Genomic DNA, 21,906 nt, shown 5'->3' on the forward strand with positions numbered 1-21,906 from the left:
ATGATAGAGGGAAACAATAACTGAAAGCAAAGAAATAACTAGACAAGAATGTGTTTCAGATCTTACCTTGACAATGACTTCATTAGTCTAGAATTTCAAACACCTCAATCGATTCAGCCTCAAGGTTGAATACAATAAACAGTGTCTTCTTTTGAAAGGTAGTTTTGACATTTTCAACAGATAATTTATGGTTGGTTAATGGCAACCATAAGGACCAACTTGGCACTTTTTGAAAGTTTAGGTATTACAGTGACACGTTTGAAAGTTCAGATATTAACTTGACACTACTCAAAAGTTCAGGTACTAAGTGGAATTTTCCCAAGTAAAAACTAAGAATCTATTATGAAATTCTACGATCACATATACTGAATGGAAGTGCAGGAAAATAAGTGTACGAGACCAGGAAGAAAACAAAAGGAAGCCAGATATTTCTAGCAAACTACTACCCATTGGAAACGTTATCCAAACTTAAGTCGTCTTCAGCTGACCCATTAACCATTTTGGTTATCAAGGGAGTTACAGACAGGCCGGCATCGAATTTTTATTATGGAATGCATTATTTACTCCTCCTACCTTCCCACACTCTCGCACATCAAACACAGGCAAACCACACCAACCAGGCTGTTTGGGCTTCCCATCAATGAAACCACCAAGCTGCCACAAGGAAAATTCCTTATCTCAACGCCTCCTCTGAGGACCCAAGCTATCACGACCTCATCTGTCGTCCTCGGCTTCAATTCTTCCTCAGCCAATTCCCCGGGTGACTTCTCTGTCTTGATTCAGACAAGGTATCAGGCTTCTGGTATCGTCTCACTGATTAATCTTCATTTCATTTCAATAAATTGTTGATTGGTTTTAGACTTTTACGGACCGGTGGAGGAAAAGGCGTCATCAATGCCTATAAGGATTGAACATGTAATAGCTCAATCAGACGTTTTAACTGGAAGAATTTTCATATGTTTCGTCCTAAATGGTTAAATGGATCGACGTAATGCATTTCCTCTTTTCAACGCCATAGTTCCGCATTCCACATTGTTCATATTTTGTGTACTTTATTTTTTTGGCAGTGCTGTACTCCTTTTTGTCTATTGGCTTGCAAATTTCGTCGTACCAGGCATAGTTTCAAAATATCTCCAATCTGATGGATCGAGTGAAGACGAAGCTCGCACTGATAAAAATCCCTAACAAGATGGAGGAAGCACGCGTACCACCAGTAAATCAGGATCAAGTGCGAAGAAATACAGCTTCAAGAAGACATACTGGTATTTGTTTTCTGGGTTTCTCATGGTAAAACATCTTTTAAGACCATGCCTTATCTTGTTTCATCCACAGTCCAAATATTGCAATGTCAGAGGATACTGACTTTGAGTTTGAACGTGTATCGAACTGAATAATGATATATGTCACTACATTGAATTCATCCATTTCACTCGTACCCTCATGCATCACTGATCCCAAAAGAATAAATTATTCAAAATATATATACAACAGAACAGCTTTATTCGTTCAATCCATTTGAAACCAGTTCAACGTCCCAAACGCACTACAATCTTCACTTCAGAGAGGGGTAAATAAAATCAAAAAAGAAATACTTGTGGAAGTTCAAAACACTAAGTCATTTACATATTTCTTTCATTTTTGGTATTACACACTTCACGTTACAGGGGAATCGGGGGTAGGCCACGGTGCACAAGTAAATGCATATGAAATATATATAGCAAGCAAACATTTAAACTACAATTTGAGCATTTTCATCTACATATGGGGGTACATCAGCTTGGGATGTGCTGCTGGGCCTGTGAGGCTTCTTTGTAAAAAGAGATGACTTCCCATCGAACAGGTCAGAGAACATTTGGAAAGTGGGATTCTCTTCTGACTTCTTCCAAACCTTTGATCTTTTTTCTCTCCTATCTTTGCCACCAAAGTTGAGATTAAATTTCTTGAATAGACGCCTTGGTTCACCTGTAGCTATTGGTTCTTCAGACATGATCCTATGGCTATCCTCTGGATGAATCAACATTGTCTCCACTGTTTCATACACCTATTAGCCGTTTTACAATGCAAGCATCAGTTTTATAACCATACAATACCATTAACTCAGGTTTTCTTCTTGTGTCATTCATAAACCAAGTGACTGGCAGTTTACTACAGGGACAAGAATGTGGCAAGATGCCAAGATGGATTTTCTTGTTCAGGTGATTCACATACTCACCATGATAAAAATCGTACCGAAGTCTACTAAGCAAAAAAAAAAAAAAAAAAAAAATTGAACAAAGTGTAATACCAAAGCCATTTACAATCTCATAAAAGTTCTTTTTTTTTTTATCTTGCTGAATTCTCACCTTATCCTTTTACCCTTGCATAAGATATTATAGAAAACAGTTCATTTCATCAAAACTGTGCAGACAGAACATTTCTATTTCTAAATCATGATAAACAACTGTGCAAGAGACATAAGAAAACCCACTTCTCTGTTCCCACTAAGCCTATACCTCTATATGTAATCCAAGTTTATCTATAAGGATGTGTTACTAATGTTTTATCCCTGGAGTCCAGAAAACTAAATTATATATGCGTTCATGATGATAGTCAAAATTTAAACATGTGCAACAAACATAAACTTTGGAGGATTCAATGCAACATATCTATAAAATTGCACAATCCAAGAAATAGTTATCCCAAGAAAGCCCAGGACACTAATTGATATGGACATACATAGAATTTTGGGAAAAAAATGAGAATTACAATAATAAGACCTAAGAGAATCCCTTAAACATAAAATGGAAAATATGAAAAAAGCAACAAGGACTTCAGTAGCAAGTGTATGAGGTGAAGGTTCCAACACCATCCTTGGAGTCCTAGAACTGACAATGTATGAGATGTGACCTGGAGTTGATCAGAATTCATCTGATTAAGCCAGATATAGATCTCAAATGGTAGTTTTGTTTATTAGCAGATGAAATATGGATCCATTTCATCTGATATGTTGAAACAACAAAACACACATTTACATATACAAACGATTGGCATTTATGATATCTAAATTCAATTAGTCAGATTTTATTTATTTATCACTAAGTATGTGCTTAGATCAAAATCAAATCAAGAATTATCTAAAATTCAAATCCAACCCATCATGGCCATACTTGGAACCTTTTCTTCAATTTTGTTACGTAATCTGTATGGACCTGCATTTTTGGCACAGATAACAATCAGGTCTAGAGTCTACCTGGCAGAGATCATCAATATTGTCAGTCCAAGTATCTCCCTGGAATATGGCAATCATGTAGTCCTTGCACTCATAAAACACCTTGGATAAGTTACTGTTTTTTGCAAGTGTAGTTTCAGCAATAATAAAGCCTGAACCAAGCTGCAAAATCCAGAAATGTATGATTGCATTAGTACCAAATGAATAAACGAAACTAAGATTAGTTTTTATTGAGGAATATAAAACCTAGATTTAATTTGGAATTCATACATCATTTATAGAAGGAATAACCCATGAGAATGTGGGCATAAGACTTTGTATAGAGAAAAACAGGAAGATAATATGAAGAACCATCAAGAAATTCTGTAATATTTTGAAGAATCAAAATATTGTTTTGACATTTGTAAGTATTTTTTTGGTAAACCAGATATTTAGAAGCTGGAAGATTGGTTTGGTGATGGAATGAGCAAGGGAAGAAATTAGTTCAGAAACTCTGGACAAATCAGCAGAAAGTTCAAACACAGTATAAGAACGCATTCATAAATCCATTCTTCTCCCATTGTGCAGATTCTCCATATAGTAACATCTTCAGGGGGTGAGGAATTAATGGATGGGATTTCCTCAGGTACATGCATGAGACAACCACAGCCTTCTTGGCAAACCGTGGAATAAAGGAAAAAGAAAAACGAATACAAATGAACACACACTACTAGGTCAAAATGTTGCTAAATGATATCAGTGGATTCCCTTAGAGAGAATTCAACTCTTAAATTGAAAAGGTAATAACGTAATAACAGTTTCCTGAAACAAAGTACAACATGCCCACAAGTTAATGCAGGATGCTAAATGCATGTGTTTTCTTGGTAAACACAAAGCAAGATCTCAGAATAGTGAGAGAAGAGGAGGGAGAAGAGAGAAGAGAGGAGAAAAAAGGTTTTGAAGAAGATAAAAACATCAGCTGGCAGCACCAGCCTTTTTGATATTTATATTAGGGCGACCACTCAAATAATAAAACAATGTAAAATTACATATGTGCCCTTGCGGCACTAAACTAAAGTAAGACTAACTTATTCAACACTCCATAAACGTCAATCATGCCCAACTTGTCACATAAGTCATTGTGCCGCGAGTGATGTAAGCCTTTTGTAAATATATCTGCAAGTTGCTCCTTAGAACTAACATATGGGGTGCACACTTCCCCATTAACAATTTTCTCTCTAATAAAGTGTTTGTCAACCTCAATATGTTTAGTTCTATCATGAAGAACTGGGTTGGCTGCAATGTTGATGGCAGCCTTGTTATCACAATACAAGGACATGGGGCTATTAACTGGAAAACCCAATTCACTCAACAAATTCTTTATCCACATGGCTTCAGCCACTCCATGGGACATTGCTCTATACTCAGCTTTAGCACTAGACCTAGCTACCACACTTTGTTTCTTGCTTCTCCATATGACTAGGTTTCCTCCCACAAAAGAACAATGCCCACTAGTGGACTTTCCGTCATCAACTAATCCAGCCCAATCAACATTTGTATACACTTCAATCTTCAAATGCTCATTGTTCTGAAATAGCAAACCAGCTCCTGGAAACTTCTTTAGATATCTGAGGATTCTCTCGGCTGCCTCTAAGTGTGTGGTCTTAGGAGCATGCATGAATTGATTAAGAACACCTATGGCATAAGCAATGTCTAGTCGGGTCATGGACAAATACAAGAGCCTTCCCACAAGTCTCTGGAATTGCTATACATCCTTGATAACCTCACCACAACAGTCACCCAGTCTACGATTTGGATCAATGAGAGAGTCAACTGGCTTAACCCCTAGTTTTCCTAAATCCTGTAACAAATCTAGGATATATTTCCTTTGAAAAATGAAAATCCCCTTTTGTGAGCAAGCTACTTCAATTCCAAGAAAATACTGTAGGGAACCTAGATCCTTCACCTCAAATTGAGTGGCTAAGAGATACTTTAGCCTCTAAATTTCAACTTTCCAATCACCTATGATCACTATGTCATCAACATACACTATCAATGCTGCAATCTTTCCTTCCCCCCTTTTCACAAATAGTGTATGGTCAATCTGACACTATTTGTAGCCAATTTGCTGCATAGCCAGATGAAACTTGCTAAACTAAGCTCTTGGTGATTGTTTTGGACCATACAAGGACTTCTTTAACCTGCACACTTTCTGCTCTTTACCTTGGGCACTAAAGCCAAGAGGTTGTACCATACACATCTCTTCCTCAAGGTCTCCATTCAAGAAGGCGTTTTTAATGTCTAGCTAATGAAGATCCCAATCAAGATTTGCAGTGAGAGAAAAGAACTCTAATGGAGTTCGTCTTAGCTACTGGAGCAAAAGTCACTATATAATCTACTCCACATACCTGGGTAAACCCTTTTGCCACCAACCTGGCCTTGTACCTTTCTAATGTGCCATCAACCTTGTGCTTCACTGTCAACACCCACTTGCACCCTACCGGTTCCTTACCCTTAGGAAGATCCACTAACTCCCATGTACCATTTTTATGTGAGGCATTTATCTCTTCTTTCATTGCATCTATCCATTCATGTACTAAGAGAGTTTCTTCCACATTTTAGGGATAGGAACACTGTCAATGGAAGAAAGGAAAAAAGGTGAGATGTTTTCATAGGAAACAAAATGTGAAATAGGATGCTTGGTGGTACAAGACCTAACTCTCTTTTTGCAATAGGGATGTCTAGGTCATTAGCAGATGAAGCATCAATAGCAAGAGGATCAGAAACATCAATAGGAATGAGAGTACCTAGTTGGATAGGATCTGTCCCCGGCGAATCTAATGATGTTGGTGGTACAGTTTCAAGTAGCTCCACATCTCTTGGACTTAGCTAGCCCTTGCGACGACAAGTATAAACACAGAATGGAGGGTCAAGCAGAGGGGGAAGAACTTAAACTCATTTCTCCTCCACCTTACTCTCCCCTTGAGGAGAAGCAGAGAAAAAAGGGTCACTCTCAAAAAAAGACACATCAATAGACACATAGTATTTCCTTGAAACGGGGTAAAAAATAACCCTTTTGAAAAGAAGGGTAAACCAAGAATACATAGGGAATGGTACAAGGATCAAGTTTACCACGAGTAGGAGATAGGTCTTCGACAAAACAACGACAACCAAATACACGAATAGGAGTAGAGAAGAGGGGAGCCTTGGGAAATAGGAGCTGATGGGGGGCCTTGTACCCTAACAAGCGAGATGGCATACGGTTGATAAGATAAGCAACACACAACACAAAATCTAACCAAAAGCATTTAGGAACATTCATGCGTATGAGTAACCCACGAGCAACTTCATCTCTATTGGGGGTTCTAGCACAAGAGCTGCGATTTATGGATCTACACGAAGCAAAAAACTCCGTAAGATCTCTATGAAAGTACTCTTTGGAATTGTCTGATTGGAAAATTTGGATCTCCGTTTGAAACTGAGTGAATATCAAGCATTGGAAATCTTTAATGATTTTGGGTACTTCATCTCTAGATGCATAAGATACACCCATATCTCAGTAGTCATCAATAAGCGTAATCAAATACTTATAGCCAAACTCAGATGTTAAAGTAATAGGGCCCCAAACATCAGAATAAACAATATTGAAAGGAAAATCAGATTTATTATTCCTTGAAGTAAAATGATTTCTACAACATTTGCTCAACTAACAAGTTTGACATGTGAAATCCAACACTGACACTGACTTAAATAAATCTAGTAACAAAACCTTCAACGATTTAAAAGATAAATGACCCAAATAACTATGCTAAATGGACTTGACTCTTACTAGACAGACTCTTAGACTTAATAGCCGCAAGACTAGCTTTATTCTCCAACATGTAAAGATCATCCACCATACAACCTCTACCAATCATCTTCCTCAAGGACAAATCCTATATCACACATGAGGAAGAGAAAAAGGTTACTGAGAAGTTTAACGAATTTGTTATACTACTACTACTAACAAAGAACAAATTTATAGGTAGTTTTGGAACATGTAGAACATCGGAAAGGGTGAATCCAAGAAGAAGAGAGATAGTTCCTTGACCAGCTATGGTGGAGAAAGAACCATCATCAAGTCTCGATTGAAAACAATTGGATTTACCCGTCATATGGTTCGAGGCTCCAAAATCTATTATCCAAGGAGAGTCTGAGGGATGAGAGGACACATGGAAAGCTATGGCAAAATTACCGTTACCTGATGTAGACGCAAAGGAAGTTGAGGGGGGAGAAGCAGAACCCATTTGGCGGATTGCCCTCCCATACAGCTCCAAATGGTCACAGAAAGAATTAATGATATCTTCTCTGGGATCAATCACGAAAGGGCTCATGGTAGTGGTAGATGATTGAGGCTCTTGAGAGGCTAAATTTGTTGCATTAAACTTCTTTTGACCTTGTTGTCCTAGCTTCTTATTCTGGTTTGATTTTTTACTCAGCTCCTAGGCCCACTTTGGCTTCCCATGAAGTTCCCAACATGTATCCCAAGTATGTCTAGATTTTTTACTCTACTCCCCCTCAGAATTATTCATCACATTCCGCCTGCTCTCTTCTAACTGTATTAGAGCATACACTTCTTGCATTGATAGGAGATCTTTATCCCCAATATCTGAACCCTGATAGATTCATATGTGGAATTCAGCCCTAAGAGGAAGGCAAATGCCCTTTGTTGGGAAACCAAAGACTTGTATGCTTTAGCATCTGCATCACATTCCCAGTCTATATTCTGATAATGATATAGTTCTTTCCAAATAGAGGTCAAGTCTAAATAGTAGACAGAGAGACTCATCTCCCCCTGCTTACAAGTTGAGGAGGTAGCCTGCAACTGATATATTTTGGCATAATGTCATTGTTCTGAATATGTAGATTTAGCTTGCTCCCATATCTCATGAGCTATTTCTGCCCACATGAATGTCTTTCTCACTTGTGGTAGCATGGGCAATAACAGCCATGACATCACCATGCTATTTTCCTAATCCCACCTATCATGTTCTACACCTCCAAACTGTGGTTCTTTAACTCTACCTTTGACATACCCCACTTTTCCCCTTGCAATTATGTAGAGCTTGATTCCCCTTGACCATTCTAGGTAATTGAGACCATCAAAGGGAATCACAGCAATGGGAAAACTCATGTCAAAGCCTCCACTCATTCCACTCTAACTAGAGGTCACACCAGACATACCAGAATCATCAGAAGACATGGTACCTGATTTCGGTTCAGTCACAATTCAATCAAAGAACTAGTTCTCATTTCAGTTCAGATTCACAGTTCAGCCAAAAAATTAAAAACCTTAGTCCAGCCACAGTTCTGGGCACAAAAACAAAATTCTTGTTCTCACACAGCATAATCAAATCTGATCACACAACATCACTTGTTCTCATATTACAACCCTACTGAACCAGTTCAGATGTACAAAACATATAAAAAATCAGGTCTGATCAGTCCCTCCAAACAATAATTCATCAATTTTTCACACGACCACTGAAGTTTCAAGGAAGGAAAGAAAAACTGCTGTCACAGTAGTTACAGAACATGCAGACCTGAACAGCCCACCTTTCAGGGCACAAGAAGGATCACGCGATCCACAGGCTGAGAGGAAACACTCTCACAACAGCCACAGGTCATTAGACCCACATAACCCACTCACCTGGGAACAGAAGGATCAATTCAATCCACAAAGTTGAGGAGAAAAGAAAAAAAGAAAAAACCTTTCACAGCATTCGCCTTCCCTCCCCTTGGTGTTTTTTGGGCCCACAACCAAGAGGGGAGAGGAAGAATCACAACAAGCCTCCTCATGTCAACCAGAAATCCCTTTTCTTTGATTTGATCACCAATGGACAAAGAAAGCAGCTGGATAAAGAAAAGGACTGATCACACTACTCCGAAGACTTGATCTGTCGCTCTGATACCATGTTTTCTTGGTAAACATGCAGCAGGATCTCAGAATAGTGAGAGATGAGGAGGGAGAAGAAAGAAGAGAGAAAAGAGAAAAAAGGTTTTGGAGAGGAAAAGAACATCAGCTGGCGGTGCCAGCTTTTTTGATGCTTATATTAGGGCAACCACTCAAATAATAAAACAATGTAAAATTACATATGTGCCCTTGCAGCACTAAACTAAAGTAAGACTAACTTATTCAACAGCATGCATAAACCATTTCAAAAGTGCAATTCATGGATAGGGTGCAGTTTCGTATATGAGCCTAGGAAGTAGGAAGATTATAATCAGTTGGAGCTACCCATTTCCAGTTGCAGGTGGGAAAATAATATTTTTTTCTATCTACAATGCAGAAAATAATTGGTGTAGAAGACAGAAATGGAATAGAAAAATGAGATATACTGCAAAACTTACTAATGAAGCAAATAGTTGTTTAAAAAGGACAGCAGGTTGGATGTCTTCCAAAGTATTCAGGATGCCTTCCCTACAAAATTAAAACAATCCAAATGTCTTTATCAGATTTTAGTTTTTATAAACATCAAAAAAGGTGAAATTCATGCACAACTGCATTGTCTTAAAGGTGTGATCATCCCTCTGCTAGCTTTCAATTTCCTTGTTTTAAGCTTTTGCAAGGAAAGAACCACAATCCTAAAGGTTCTCTCAAAATGGAAAAGGAAAAGCAAGAAGAAAAATCTCTTACACTGCCAAATCCTCATCAAATAGTGGTGTCTGTTTAGCAGCAGGTAATGGCTTAGCATTTTTCCAAAGTTCATGCCATAAATTACCTAGATGTGAACAAGTATAAATAACATTATCATTTGGTCAGTGGAAAATATACACCAAGAATTTATGTTTTTCATACAGTAACCTAACCAGATAAAAGTTTCCAAACTACTGAATTAGTATTAAGCTGATTAACTGTTCTAACAAAACAAATTCCACATTTTTGGCTGTTGCCATGGACACGGTAACGAAGTCATCATCCAAGTTTAGAAAATTTCCTGAATAACATTCAAAGATCACCACAAACCCCCTATCTGTAGAGAAAGGAGTCTATTGAATTTCATGGCACTGCATCATCATTTTATTTAAGCAAAGAATTAATAACTCTGGATAGCTCCTGTCCCAGATGCCAAAGTAAAGCTATCAGTCTAGGATAAATAATTGCAGTTTCAATTTTTATTCTACACATGTCCACTGATTAATTTAAACAGAAAATGAATGTTTTCATTATGGTTTCTCTAGAATTTTATAACAGAATCAAAATATTCCACAAATTACATAGCCTGCTTTAAGAAGCAAAATATGAAAAAATGAGGAGAGTTGACCTTCTTTTTGCATCCGACTACTTAGTTGGCCTCTTTTAGATGATGGATCTCCACCATCAAAAGAGTCTTTGGTCTCATTACTTCGTTTAGTTTCTATCCAATCTGCTGGAGAGTACCACCTTACAAAGTCTTCTAATATGCATCCAGGATTTGCAGCCTAGTACATGAAATAGAGTATACTTGAGTTAAACGGCAAGCATTATTAACCATTTACAAGATGTGCAAACATCTATAAATTTGACTTCACAATTAGACATCACCTTGAATGCCTGCATGTCAGATAGGAGTTGAGAACACCCAGCACCAAGACTGAGCATAACAGAGAGATCACTTAGAATTAGTTCCAAGGATTATGAAGATTAATAATGGTAGAAAAACAAAATGTAAATATGTATCATACATATATATTATATTCACTCTGCGTCTACTATTTTGGCATCTTACAGAGTTACAACACTATCAGCAATTCTAAGAATATGACCATGGTACCATAACCATTTTGTGAAACTTCTTGACGAGTATATTAGTAAATTTCATTACTGACTAAATGGTAAATATGGGGCAAATAGGCCCTGTTCAAAATTTCCACACATCTTATTTGTAATAATAGTTGGAAATCTAATTGTTAGTTTATTCATTACATGTCTTGTCCATTTACAAATTTCACAACATTATAAGTAATGTTGAGAATGTTGTAGAATAAAGGTGGTATTGCATCGAGGCATTTCTTACTATCAATCAACAGGGAAATTCTACATGTTGGCACTGAGATCAGGACTGCCTTATAAACATAAGGTTAGGCAATAAAGAGAAAAATAATTGCTCCTATATTAAGCAGTTAAGATGAATAAACTGAAAAGGAAAAATGATGGAAGAGGGAAATATAAAATGAGGAGCAAATTTTCCTTTGAGAGAACCTGAAACAGCTCCAAGAGGTGATAAAGAAGAACCAACCACTATAGTTTGGTCATAAAGGTAAAAGTTAGGCTGGATAGGGAATTGTTAAATTTTCAATGGGCCTTCAAGCCCCATGTAGTTGAAATTCTTCAACTTGCAGCCCTATTTGGTTATGTACAATGAAGACCAACAAATACCACTAGCAAGGAGTGATTCTGTGCAGAACTTCTGAAAGGACCATTAAAGGGTGATCTTATATCAACTGAGGTAGCAAAAAGGATTTGAAGGATGACACTCCCCAGTAGACATCAGTTAATTCCTCTGAATTTTGGCTATAGTAAAGTACTAGAAATTGCAGTTTTGTCCCCTTTAGTGCTTGATCAAATACAGTGGGTTCACAGTATTGTCTTCTGAATTTAAAAATTAAAAGATAAAAAAATTGAGGTTATTCACAATTAGGATATTTCACAGAACAATCAATTAAATAAACTTTCTAAATAGACTTACCTCCCTGTTTGCATCACAAACTCCTCTGTTTCTCTTATTAGTTCTTCAGTTAGAACAGGACCCTCCTACATATGCACACATATGTTTAGATCATAGCATTTGTAAAGTATTTCCAAAAAGCTAAGGAAAAATTTATCCAGCTAGGTATGTCTTATACCTGAGTAACAGGAGAGAATATAGATTCACCAGTTTCCAGAAGAGTTAAATTCTTTTTAGAACAATGATCAGCTCCTAGACGGAGAACAAGATTGCCAGAGTTAATCCTTGCATACATGATAGGACTTGAAGAAACCATGTCATGAGAAACAAATGATTCTTCAGAATTTGGACTGGCTACTCTTGTTACAGAATCCAGTGATCGAGTGGCAATAATGCGGTGATGCTTCCTGGAAAGACAACAGTTAATAACTTGCAATTGTTGATGCAGAAGACATGAATTTAGATCTGGGCTCTCATCCAGAGGCATGCCAGGTACAGGCTGTCCTTCAGACCACCTTCTTCTCAGCTGCATGAGAGAGAAGATTTTCAAATGACATTAAAGACAAATAGATTTGGTATAGTTGTATTAGTGCATCAAACTGAACCTAGGCCAGAAAATACAGAGCTGAGACATAAAAAGCCTTGTGTGTGGGGAAAAAGCAAAAAAGACACTGAAAAGGTGAACAGCATGTAAGACCCACGTAGGTGTGTACTAAGGAAAACAAGAATTAATGATCAAAGAACTGCCCCATAATGCTAGGATGCCTGAAGATTGTGTAACTGGTTTGGAAGTTCTGAATGAAGGAAAATAGTTTTCACTCTTCTACATTTGGTCACAAAAGATATTGTTAATGAGTAACTTTTTGTTCTGAATGCTTTTTAGTTTGTTACACATAAATGAAGATTGAAATCACCTGGTTGCAAAAGAAAATATATATCACAAGCACCAAAATAGTATCTTGTTGAAAGAAACACTATGTCCTATCTATGCAAATATGTATATTAATTCATTTGTCAAGTCAAATTTTTAGATATATTCATGTATCATACATTAAGAACAACTAGCAACGCAACTGTGCTGGGTAAGAATAGTTATCTGACATTAAATAAGAATAACAGAAAACAATAGAATTATCTTAAGTCAAGTTGTAAAACTTATACATACTTCAACAACCACTCTGCACCAAAAGGACACCATTTTTTGAAGGGTATTGAATCTCCCCATGACTTCAGATAGCCTAGTAACAAAGGTTTCTGGAGGGGCAGTATGAAAATATCTTGGCAAAGATGTCACTGTTGGTGTTGCTGACCCAGAGGCATTCTTCCATCTGCAGAAATAATCCTCTGCGAATATCTTGCAAATATTATAACGGAAGTGAAAAATTATGACATTGCTAAGAAACTAAAGATCAGAAATTCAACCTAGAGAAAGAACATCCATTGAGTCAATAAATACAAATCAAAGTAAATATACCTGCATCAAATAATGATTGGATTAATAAGAATGTTTCATCATCATTGCCACATTCAAAATTTGATTTTTCGTCCTTTTCACGAAGCATCAATGACTTCACTGCAGAAAAACTCAAGCTTGCCCTCTCTCTTTCAGGTGAAGAATCTCTAGACAACGCAAGATCTTTCACTGATTTATAGTTTTTTCCATACCTGAAAAGAGGAAAAAAGTGAAATTGGAAACTCATTGAGCATGTAATCAAAACTCAATGGTTGAAACTAGAACCTGAACAAATGCAGGAGAAAAAGAAAATGGAATTAACCATGCTTACTGAGGTAGAGTTTTCATATCCATCCCCTTTTTTTCTTTTTCTTTTTCTTTTTCTTTTGCAAAGGATATCAAGTTTTTTTAATAGAAAAGGGCTTTGTTGCCCTCACTAGACTCAAAAGTGGCATAAGAAACTTACTAGGTTTAGAAAAGATTGTAAGATTTATCACATTACACGTCTTAGTTCACTATCTGCTTGAAGCAAATATACCCATTTAGGGATACTTTTGTGAGAGTGACTACCATAATATTAAGCTATCAGATAGCAAGATTTTCAGAAAAACACTAACATCTACATGAAAAGTATAATTCTAACCTATTGAAAAATGAAAGCTACTACCAAAGTCCCATATTACTGAATTTGGGAAATGATGCACAACTTATAGAGGACCAAAGGTCTGGTTAGGTTTATCTACACCGACTCTATTTCCAAATGTTAAATGGTTTACATATTCCCATACTTCACACACTAAATTTCCTGAGGTCTTAGAACGTGGTGCCAATATGGAGCTATATGCCACTGTGATTAGTACTTTGTAAATAAACTACAATGTAATGTCACGACAAAGAAAACCAGTGCAAAATAGAGGTCAATAGTTGCACTTCATATATGGCAGTTCATTGAAGTCTGAATTTCTGTAACACTAAGGTGAAAATAAATGAAAACTGCACTTCATATATGATGCAGCATCATCTAAAATGATACCAGAAATGCTTCAACTAAAATCAGTAACAAAGGCCACTAGTTCTACTATGTTGTTCTGAACTATTACTTCTTCTACAAAGATCAAGCCACATTCATGTTGCTAAATTGCTGTAACAGGTCAAAGCTGCACATTCGTGGCCTAGTTGAGAATCCATTGATATGAAAATAGTAAATTTGGAATTCTTTTGATATCCTAAGGCAATCCAACAAGGAGAAATGACACAACCATTAAGGGGAACGGAATAAAGAATACATGGAGAAGAGCTGACTGGCTAAGGAAATATGCCTTTCCAGTTCAAAGTTTACATAAATAGAGACCAAGGAATGATGCAATGTGTTTCCCTTTAAGAACACAATGAACAGGTAAAGATAAAGTAGAGAAACTAAAACAATCCAACAAAAGGAATGATGTGCATCATGCTCATCCAATATGTCTAGAGACTTGTAGCAGCTTAAAATACTGGAATAAGATTAGTTAAATTCTATGAGAAAAGGTTCTGCACCATCTACCAAGGAATGATGCAATGTGTTTCCCTTTAAGAACACAATGAACAGGTAAAGATAAAGTAGAGAAACTAAAACAATCCAACAAAAGGAATGATGTGCATCATGCTCATCCAATATGTCTAGAGACTTGTAGCAGCTTAAAATACTGGAATAAGATTAGTTAAATTCTATGAGAAAAGGTTCTGCACCATCTACCAGCCTGTCATAACCCTCCATCTGGGCTCAGGAGCAGAAGATGAAAACTATAAAGAAAACATAGAAAAAAGTGATGTTTATTCCCATAATAGCAAAGCAAAAAGAGTAAACGAGTAATCAGTAAAATTAGTTGAATCATTGCTTGTAAGGTTAAGAAGAGTAACTTACTCAACAGCCACTGCCAATTGCTTAAGGATGGATGCTGGAGGAATTTTAGCCATGTAGGGAGCATTTATATTTATATTCCCACATTCTAAACCCTGTTAAAATATTAATTTCAGTTTCATACAGAAGTACCATAATAATTTTAAAGAAAAAGAACTTCATAATTTCCATCAATGTAAGAAAAAATATCTTAAGTGCTTGAGAACCTTTCAAAGTGCTACTAATAGTATTATGCAAAGAAAACAAGAAATCTAGCAAGCATCTCAGTGACAAGCCTAGAGGGACCATCTGGATCAGTTCAATGACAAGCGCTGTCAACTTGTCATAAAAAACTGAATATATTAACTAGTGTAGTTAATAATTTAATATATCTGATGAAGGGTGATTTGGCATGACCTAGTAAGAAGGGACACGTAGACGCGATCTGCTTGAGGGGTGACAACTCAGCCAAACGAACCAATTTCGCAACATTCGGAGCTTGAGTATCCAGCCACCTCGTCCTAAAAAACCACCTTGGCGTAGAGACACCTCGACACCCAATACAATTCGGGAATAAAGAATTGAAGTGCCAGTTCGAAGCTAATGAGCCGAAACTCCACATAACTGACTCCAAAGGCCTCCCCAACAGACCCCGAATTTCTCGATATAACGATGAGACTCGTCCTACCTCTGCTTGAATTGGAGGTAAACGATAAACCTTATCAACATATTGCTCTCCTTCAAAAACGAAACAAACCTTATCTGCACAGCCCGGAGATCCCAGAGCTCTTTCGTAAGGCCCACGACCACTCCATTATATAAGGACAAGAAACCTCAAGGCAAAGGTACACATGATTATTTTACTCACCAGCATTCAAGCACTCAAGACTCAGCTCGCATTCATAGTATAAGTACTGACTTAAGCATCGGAGCAACCTCACCGGGTCAACTACCCCAGGTTCTCTGATCTACTATTCTGCAGATTGGTCCAGCTCGTCGCCCAACTAGAGTTCGGGTCATCTTCCAGCTAGGAGTATTTAGGTCGCGCACCATCAATTGGCGTCGTCTGTGGGAAACGATCGAAAGGTCATCCCAACTTTAGTCGCAGTTTTATCTATCCCAATGGACTCTTCCAGCAACACTGGAAAAAGTACTGAGATAAACGTTACCGGGGGGCAGGATCAACAATCAACCTTCCCCCAAGGCCCTACGGTATGCATTGGCCAGTTTACTATTCCTCTTACCGTGTCCGAAGTCCCATCATTGTCTGTGCCGCAAGGCGCTACGCAAGTGAGCGTCTCGCTTCCCCCAATGAGCACGACTTTCTCCGAGCCATCAGTGGTCCCTCCTGGAATCGGGCACTCCCAATTCCATGACCTCGTCCAGTGCGTCGGAGCAATACAGATCCAAATACAGCAGGTCCAACAATTTTAGCGGTACTATCTGTACCAGCAGTATCAACATCAATTCCCACCATTGCAGTAGCAGCCAATTCCACCTCAACACACCAGATTGCGTCAAGGCCACAACCCGAATCGACCTGGAACTAGCCAGAGCGTCAACCGATCCCCTCGTTGGGGTGAGGGGACTTCACAAGTACCGATTCCTCCTAGGGGTCAGGTTACGCCCCGTGGGAGGAGAAACAGTCAACACACTCCTCCAGTCTCGCAGGGAAATTTTAAGAGCAAGTTCGAGGATAGTCAGCTCAATAGGGCCAATCCACCTCGGCACTCCCAGCAGGAAAACGATGACTCGTGAGGAGATAATAACTAGCTCGGAGTTCGGGGCGCAAACTTGAGGTAGGACCCCCCCGTCCCTCATGATAACCAGTACGAACCCCACAACCAAGAGAACCTATCGAGAAGGAACCAGGATCCACCTCGCGATAATGCCGAAATATCATATCAGACTGAAGTCAACAGCACCAACGCCGATCCGGTGAAGAAGCAACAACGTAGACGTCTCAAGACACGCCGCCCCTCAGTCAGGAACAACCCACCGGCGAAGCCAGGCCAGTAAGCAGAGCAAGCCAAAGAAAAGGAAGAAGTGATCTCGGTGGCTATGAAGACTACGCCTCCACTACTTTTCCGGTCATCCCCACCATCTCCCGAGCTATTGGCAACTCCAATGCCGAAAGATTTCAAGGTGCCTCCGTTAGACAAATATGACGGGTCATTCAACCCCAATGACCATGTGAATTCTTTCTAATCTCAGATGCACCTAGCTGGGAATGATGAGTCCTACATGTGTGTGGCCTTCTCCACTACGTTTAGGGGGGTAGTCCGAACTTGGTATCAGAACGCTATCGAACAACGAGGCAGAATATGAAGCACTGGTCGTCGGGCTAACCTTAGCAAAGGAAATGAAAGCAAAGCACCTCATCGTATGCAGCGACTCACAACTAGTGGTTAACCAAATCATTGGTGAATACGAAGCCCATGACCCCACTATGGCAACTTACTTGGCCAAAGTCAAAGAGATCTTGCACAACTTCGTCTCCTGCTTTATCAGACAAATTCCGAGGTCCGAGAACGTTGAAGTCGACGCCTTGTCACGACTAGCTAGCACGAGCAACAACACTATGCGAACTGTGTACATAGAAGGCTTACCTCGACCCAGCATTCTCGGGGAGCAGAAGAGGTCACTCCCGTGTCACAAGCGGAACCGAGCTGGATCGACCCACTCGCAAGTTATCTACTACACAAGACCCTACCTGCGGAATGCAATGCAGCACAGAGTGTAGAGCACCAGTCAGCCAAGTACGTCCTCATAGATGGATAGTGGAATTCACCTAATAAATAGAAAGCAAGCGTAAGTACCATTAACAGAAGAATAAGAAGGTAAACAAAGGGGTAGGTTACCACCATACAATAGCTAGCCGCTCTCCCTACAAGCTGACTCGTTGGCATGTCAGCCCACTCTGCGACCTCTGTAGGAAACACGGCATCCTTGCTCTTAAGAAACCCGAGTCGCGGAATCATTATGCTCTCCTTCGCTAAACACTCCTCAGAAGGTTAGCAACGTCAACACCCGTCATAGCTTCTACAAGAGAGAAGAAAAAGTTATCCACGAACTGAAGTAAGTGCAAAAAGAAAAAAGGAAAAGCAATGTGTGTGTCGAGGTGGAGACCTACCAGGAGGACTCAGCCCAGCTCGTACAAGATTTTCCTCAACCAGGAAATCTTTCATTTCAAGGCTGAGGTCCCACCAAGAGTTAATGACTGCCCTAGTCTCAACATCCAACCTTACCCCAAGGTCCTTAATGGCCACTCGCCAGTGAGTCAGGAATGGCCATCTCTCAGGATTCTAAACAAAGAAATACCTCCTCTTCCAGGCCGATACTTTGATTGGGTTACCGGACAGAACCTTGAACCCAGGGCGATGAGAGATATAATAGCTTTTACGAGTGTCCCCGTGCAAGCAAGAAGAGTTCTTCTTGATGGAGCAAATCGAACTAAATATGTCTAAGGTAAGAGGTCGGCTATACTTGTGGAAAAGTGAGATCGTGCCAACAGTGGTATGGATGGAATTCGGGTGTAGGTGGTCAATAGTGATGTTAAAGAACTTAATGATTTCTACGATGAAAGGGTGGAACGGGAAGCGCAACCCAGCTACAAGCTGCTCCTCAAAAACCGCAAGCTCGTGATGACCGTGAACCCAAGGGTATTGACCCAAAGGAATACTGAAGACAAGGGTGTCGAGGAGACGGTAACAGGATACCAAGGACAACAATCTGTCCGAGGTCATCGTGGAAGGGACGAAGTTGTCCGGATCCCAACCTCGAGAAGAAGATGGGACCCCCTCTCCGGAGGTTGGTCACTCTACCTGATGTTCGGGTTCCTCAAGCCGAGATGGCCCGACGTCTGGTAAAGGCATTTCCCCTAAAATGTGTAAAGATGAGCTCTCTAGCGAAGAGTTGGCCTCACCGGCGGGAGCCGAGGACTGCACCTTGGCACCCTCGGGCTCACTAGAATCACTAAGTAACCTATCTATGCTAGCACTAGACATATTGAACAGGAAAAGGAAAGGGGAACAACTAGTGAAAGAAGACGAACTCACCAAAAAGACACAAAGGGAAGAATGGCGAGCTCAATTACACGATTTATGGTGAAGGTAATGGACCCTTCAGCCCTCTATTTATAGTCCACCACATTCAGCAATCAATGGTTGAGACATGTATGATCCGACGACTCCCATGAAAACCGATTGCACGCTACCCGAGGACGAAATTGATTGAGCGCGCCCTTTGGCGTCCGCGAAGTTTATAAACAGTGTGATGTTCGTGCGTGCCCAAGACCCGACCTGGGTCATTTCATGGTTGAGCCAGATGGTTGAACAGGCCCGACTAACGGTTCACCCTCCAAATTGTCTAGATTTCGTGCCAAATCCACCTGAACTCCTCATGAACTCCCCACACCAGGTTAGGACCTTTGGCACGAGGAGTGGGGGCAATTGATGAAGGGTGATTTGGCACGACCTAGTAAGAAGGGGACACGTAGACGCGATCTGCTCGAGGGGTGACAACTCAGCCAAACGAACCCATTTCGCAACATTCGGAGCTCGAGTATCCAACCACCTCGTCCTAAAAAACCACCTTGGCATAGAGACACCTCGACACCCAATATAGTTCGGGAATAAAGAATCGAAGTGCCAGTTCGGAGCTAATGAGTCGAAACGCCACATAACCGACTCCAAAGGCCTCCCCAAGAGACCCCGAATTTCTCGAGATCAAGATGAGACTCGTCCTAGCTCCACTTGAATCGGAGGTAAACGATAAACCTTATCAACATATTGCTCTCCTTCAAAAATGGAACAAACCTTATCTGCACAGCCCAAAGATCCTGAAGCTCTTTCATAAGGCTCACAAATACTCCATTATATAAGGACAAGAAACCTCGAGGCAAAGGTACGTGCAGTATTTAGATCGCACACCATCAATATCCAAAGAAGAGCAAATGGCTTCAAAGTCACAATTTTGCAAACACAAATTCATCATATTGAACTTCCCTCCGAATAATATTTCAATAATAATGTTAATATAAAACACGTTAGTCAAAGATTAAATGCAGATTCATGCATATCAAAAAAAATAATTAAATATGACTTGTAATGACAAAAAGAGTAGAATTTAATTACTTTCATTTCAGAATTCAATAGCTGTCCGTCAACAGCTGGAAAAGCGGAATTCAAGTTTTCAAATTTCTTCTTATCTCCTTCTGTTTTTCGTTTTGTCATGTTCTTCAACTGCTCTTTCCAATCGTGCCAATTATGCTTTTTCCCTTGGTGTGCAGGTATCCACTTTGAACGCTTGAGTTCATTATGATTCTGCATATATATTCATATGAAAGCATCAATACAGATGGTCTTTAATGCAATCCTTCTTCATGGTAATCCATTAAAGAAACACCAAGTATACTAGAATCTATGAAGTATTTGTGCATGATTGAACAATATGATATCATAGTCATAACTTGTATTAACCTTTCTTAAATCAGAGAATGAAAAAGAAAAACAAAAAGGTGATATGTATGCCCCAAAATTCATAAAACAAACAACGTCAAATTAAAGGAAAATGAAATAACTTGGCCATACATTTCAATTAGGACACAACAAAAGAATAAATTGATGGCACAGTGGAGTTAACAAGAGATTAACTATAACGAAGAAGATAGGGAATTAAAGATTCAATCTTTACCTCTCCTTCGATCTTTATAAATCGCTGCTCGTGCTCAGAGAGCTTCTTGGAAGTTTTCTGAGATTGCTCTCCGGTTTCTTCTCCGATCGAATTAATTGAATAAAATAAATGAATTAAGCAATAAACATATCGCATAGAAACAAAGATTTCAGACACGAAGGGGAAAATCAAAAAGAAGATAAAGGAATTAAAGACAAAAAGAACCTCTCTCGCTCTTAAAGTCTGCTTTGATGTCCGTCAGAACTTTCTCCGCCTTCGCTGCCGCAGAATGGAAGGCCGTTTTAGCTTTGGAGACAAAGGAAGACGACTCCATTTGGTTAGCAAGCAATGGCTGCTCGTGTACTCTGTGGGTGTGTCTAAGGGAGAGAGAGAGAGAGAGGACGAAATGGAAGTGGCGTTTTTGAATTGGAGGGAAGGATGGACTCGGAAATAACCAATAACGTGGCAACATGCCAGTGTTCCGTGAATGTGCGCTAGGGCCCACACCACAAGTCTCTATATTTACACAATTACACTGGATTCTATCATTCTACTGCCTGCTCGGCCCCAACCGGCTACCAACCACGCTTGACTCAGATTCCACGTGGCAATTGTTGAGTTTGGGGAGTTCATACCAGTGAACGACCCATTCTCCATTTTATTTTTTTATTTTTTGATAAGTCGACCCATTCTCCACTTTATTTATTTTTGGATAAATCGACCCATTCTCCACTTACGCAGGGAACCGAAGCGTCGGGGCTACTGGGTCAGCCTAGGGTGGGTGGAGAGTTTCTCATGGAGAGATCTATCTGACGTTATGGAACAAGAATTCAACATTAAATAATCATATATTTCATGTAGCTGAATTTACTCCTAAACTCAAAACAACTTTAGATATAAAATCACAATATTAGAATATTCATGGTTCTTTTTAACTTGTTTTTCAAGTAACACCAAAGCAGGATAAATGCCTGCAAAAACTCCATTTTACAAAAAGTCGTTTTAACCACCAAAATCTATTATTATT

General features: G+C 39.3%; 1 protein-coding gene and 1 long non-coding RNA gene across 2 annotated transcripts; one reads left to right on the top strand and one right to left on the bottom strand.

Annotated features, from left to right (window-relative positions):
- Window positions 1–405: 405 nt before the first annotated feature.
- LOC148875342 (uncharacterized) lies at window positions 406–1,424 on the top strand. The gene is made up of 2 exons (XR_016112166.1): window positions 406–788; window positions 1,068–1,424. It is a non-coding gene; the product is annotated as an uncharacterized LOC148875342 (long non-coding RNA).
- Window positions 1,425–1,479: 55 nt separating this feature from the next.
- On the bottom strand, window positions 1,480–21,277 carry LOC148875343 (uncharacterized). Its single transcript, XM_088981852.1, has 14 exons — window positions 21,105–21,277; window positions 20,901–20,977; window positions 20,342–20,530; window positions 15,231–15,322; window positions 13,349–13,539; window positions 13,040–13,218; window positions 12,053–12,400; window positions 11,896–11,960; window positions 10,752–10,800; window positions 10,492–10,648; window positions 9,864–9,948; window positions 9,578–9,647; window positions 3,230–3,370; window positions 1,480–2,041 (listed from the first exon to the last, which is right to left on the bottom strand). The coding sequence occupies exons 1-14, from the start codon at window positions 21,211–21,213 to the stop codon at window positions 1,730–1,732; spliced, it is 2,064 nt and encodes a 687-aa protein (XP_088837978.1). The 5' UTR covers window positions 21,214–21,277; the 3' UTR covers window positions 1,480–1,729.
- Window positions 21,278–21,906: the final 629 nt, after the last annotated feature.

This window comes from Nelumbo lutea, chromosome 1 (assembly GCF_056320005.1).
Source record: "Nelumbo lutea isolate HS-2025 chromosome 1, American lotus-T2T, whole genome shotgun sequence".
Lineage (NCBI taxonomy): Eukaryota > Viridiplantae > Streptophyta > Magnoliopsida > Proteales > Nelumbonaceae > Nelumbo > Nelumbo lutea.

Bases quoted from the DNA above. Each gene is read 5' to 3' on its own strand.
- LOC148875343 (XM_088981852.1), bottom strand. From the start codon at position 21,213: ATGGAGTCGTCTTCCTTTGTCTCCAAAGCTAAAACGGCCTTCCATTCT. The intron at 15,323-20,341 runs GTAATTAAATTC...ATATTTTAACAG, and splicing joins TATTGAATTCTGAAATGAAA to GGTTTAGAATGTGGGAATAT. The intron at 13,540-15,230 runs GTAAGTTACTCT...TCCTCTTTTCAG, and splicing joins CAATTGGCAGTGGCTGTTGA to GTATGGAAAAAACTATAAAT.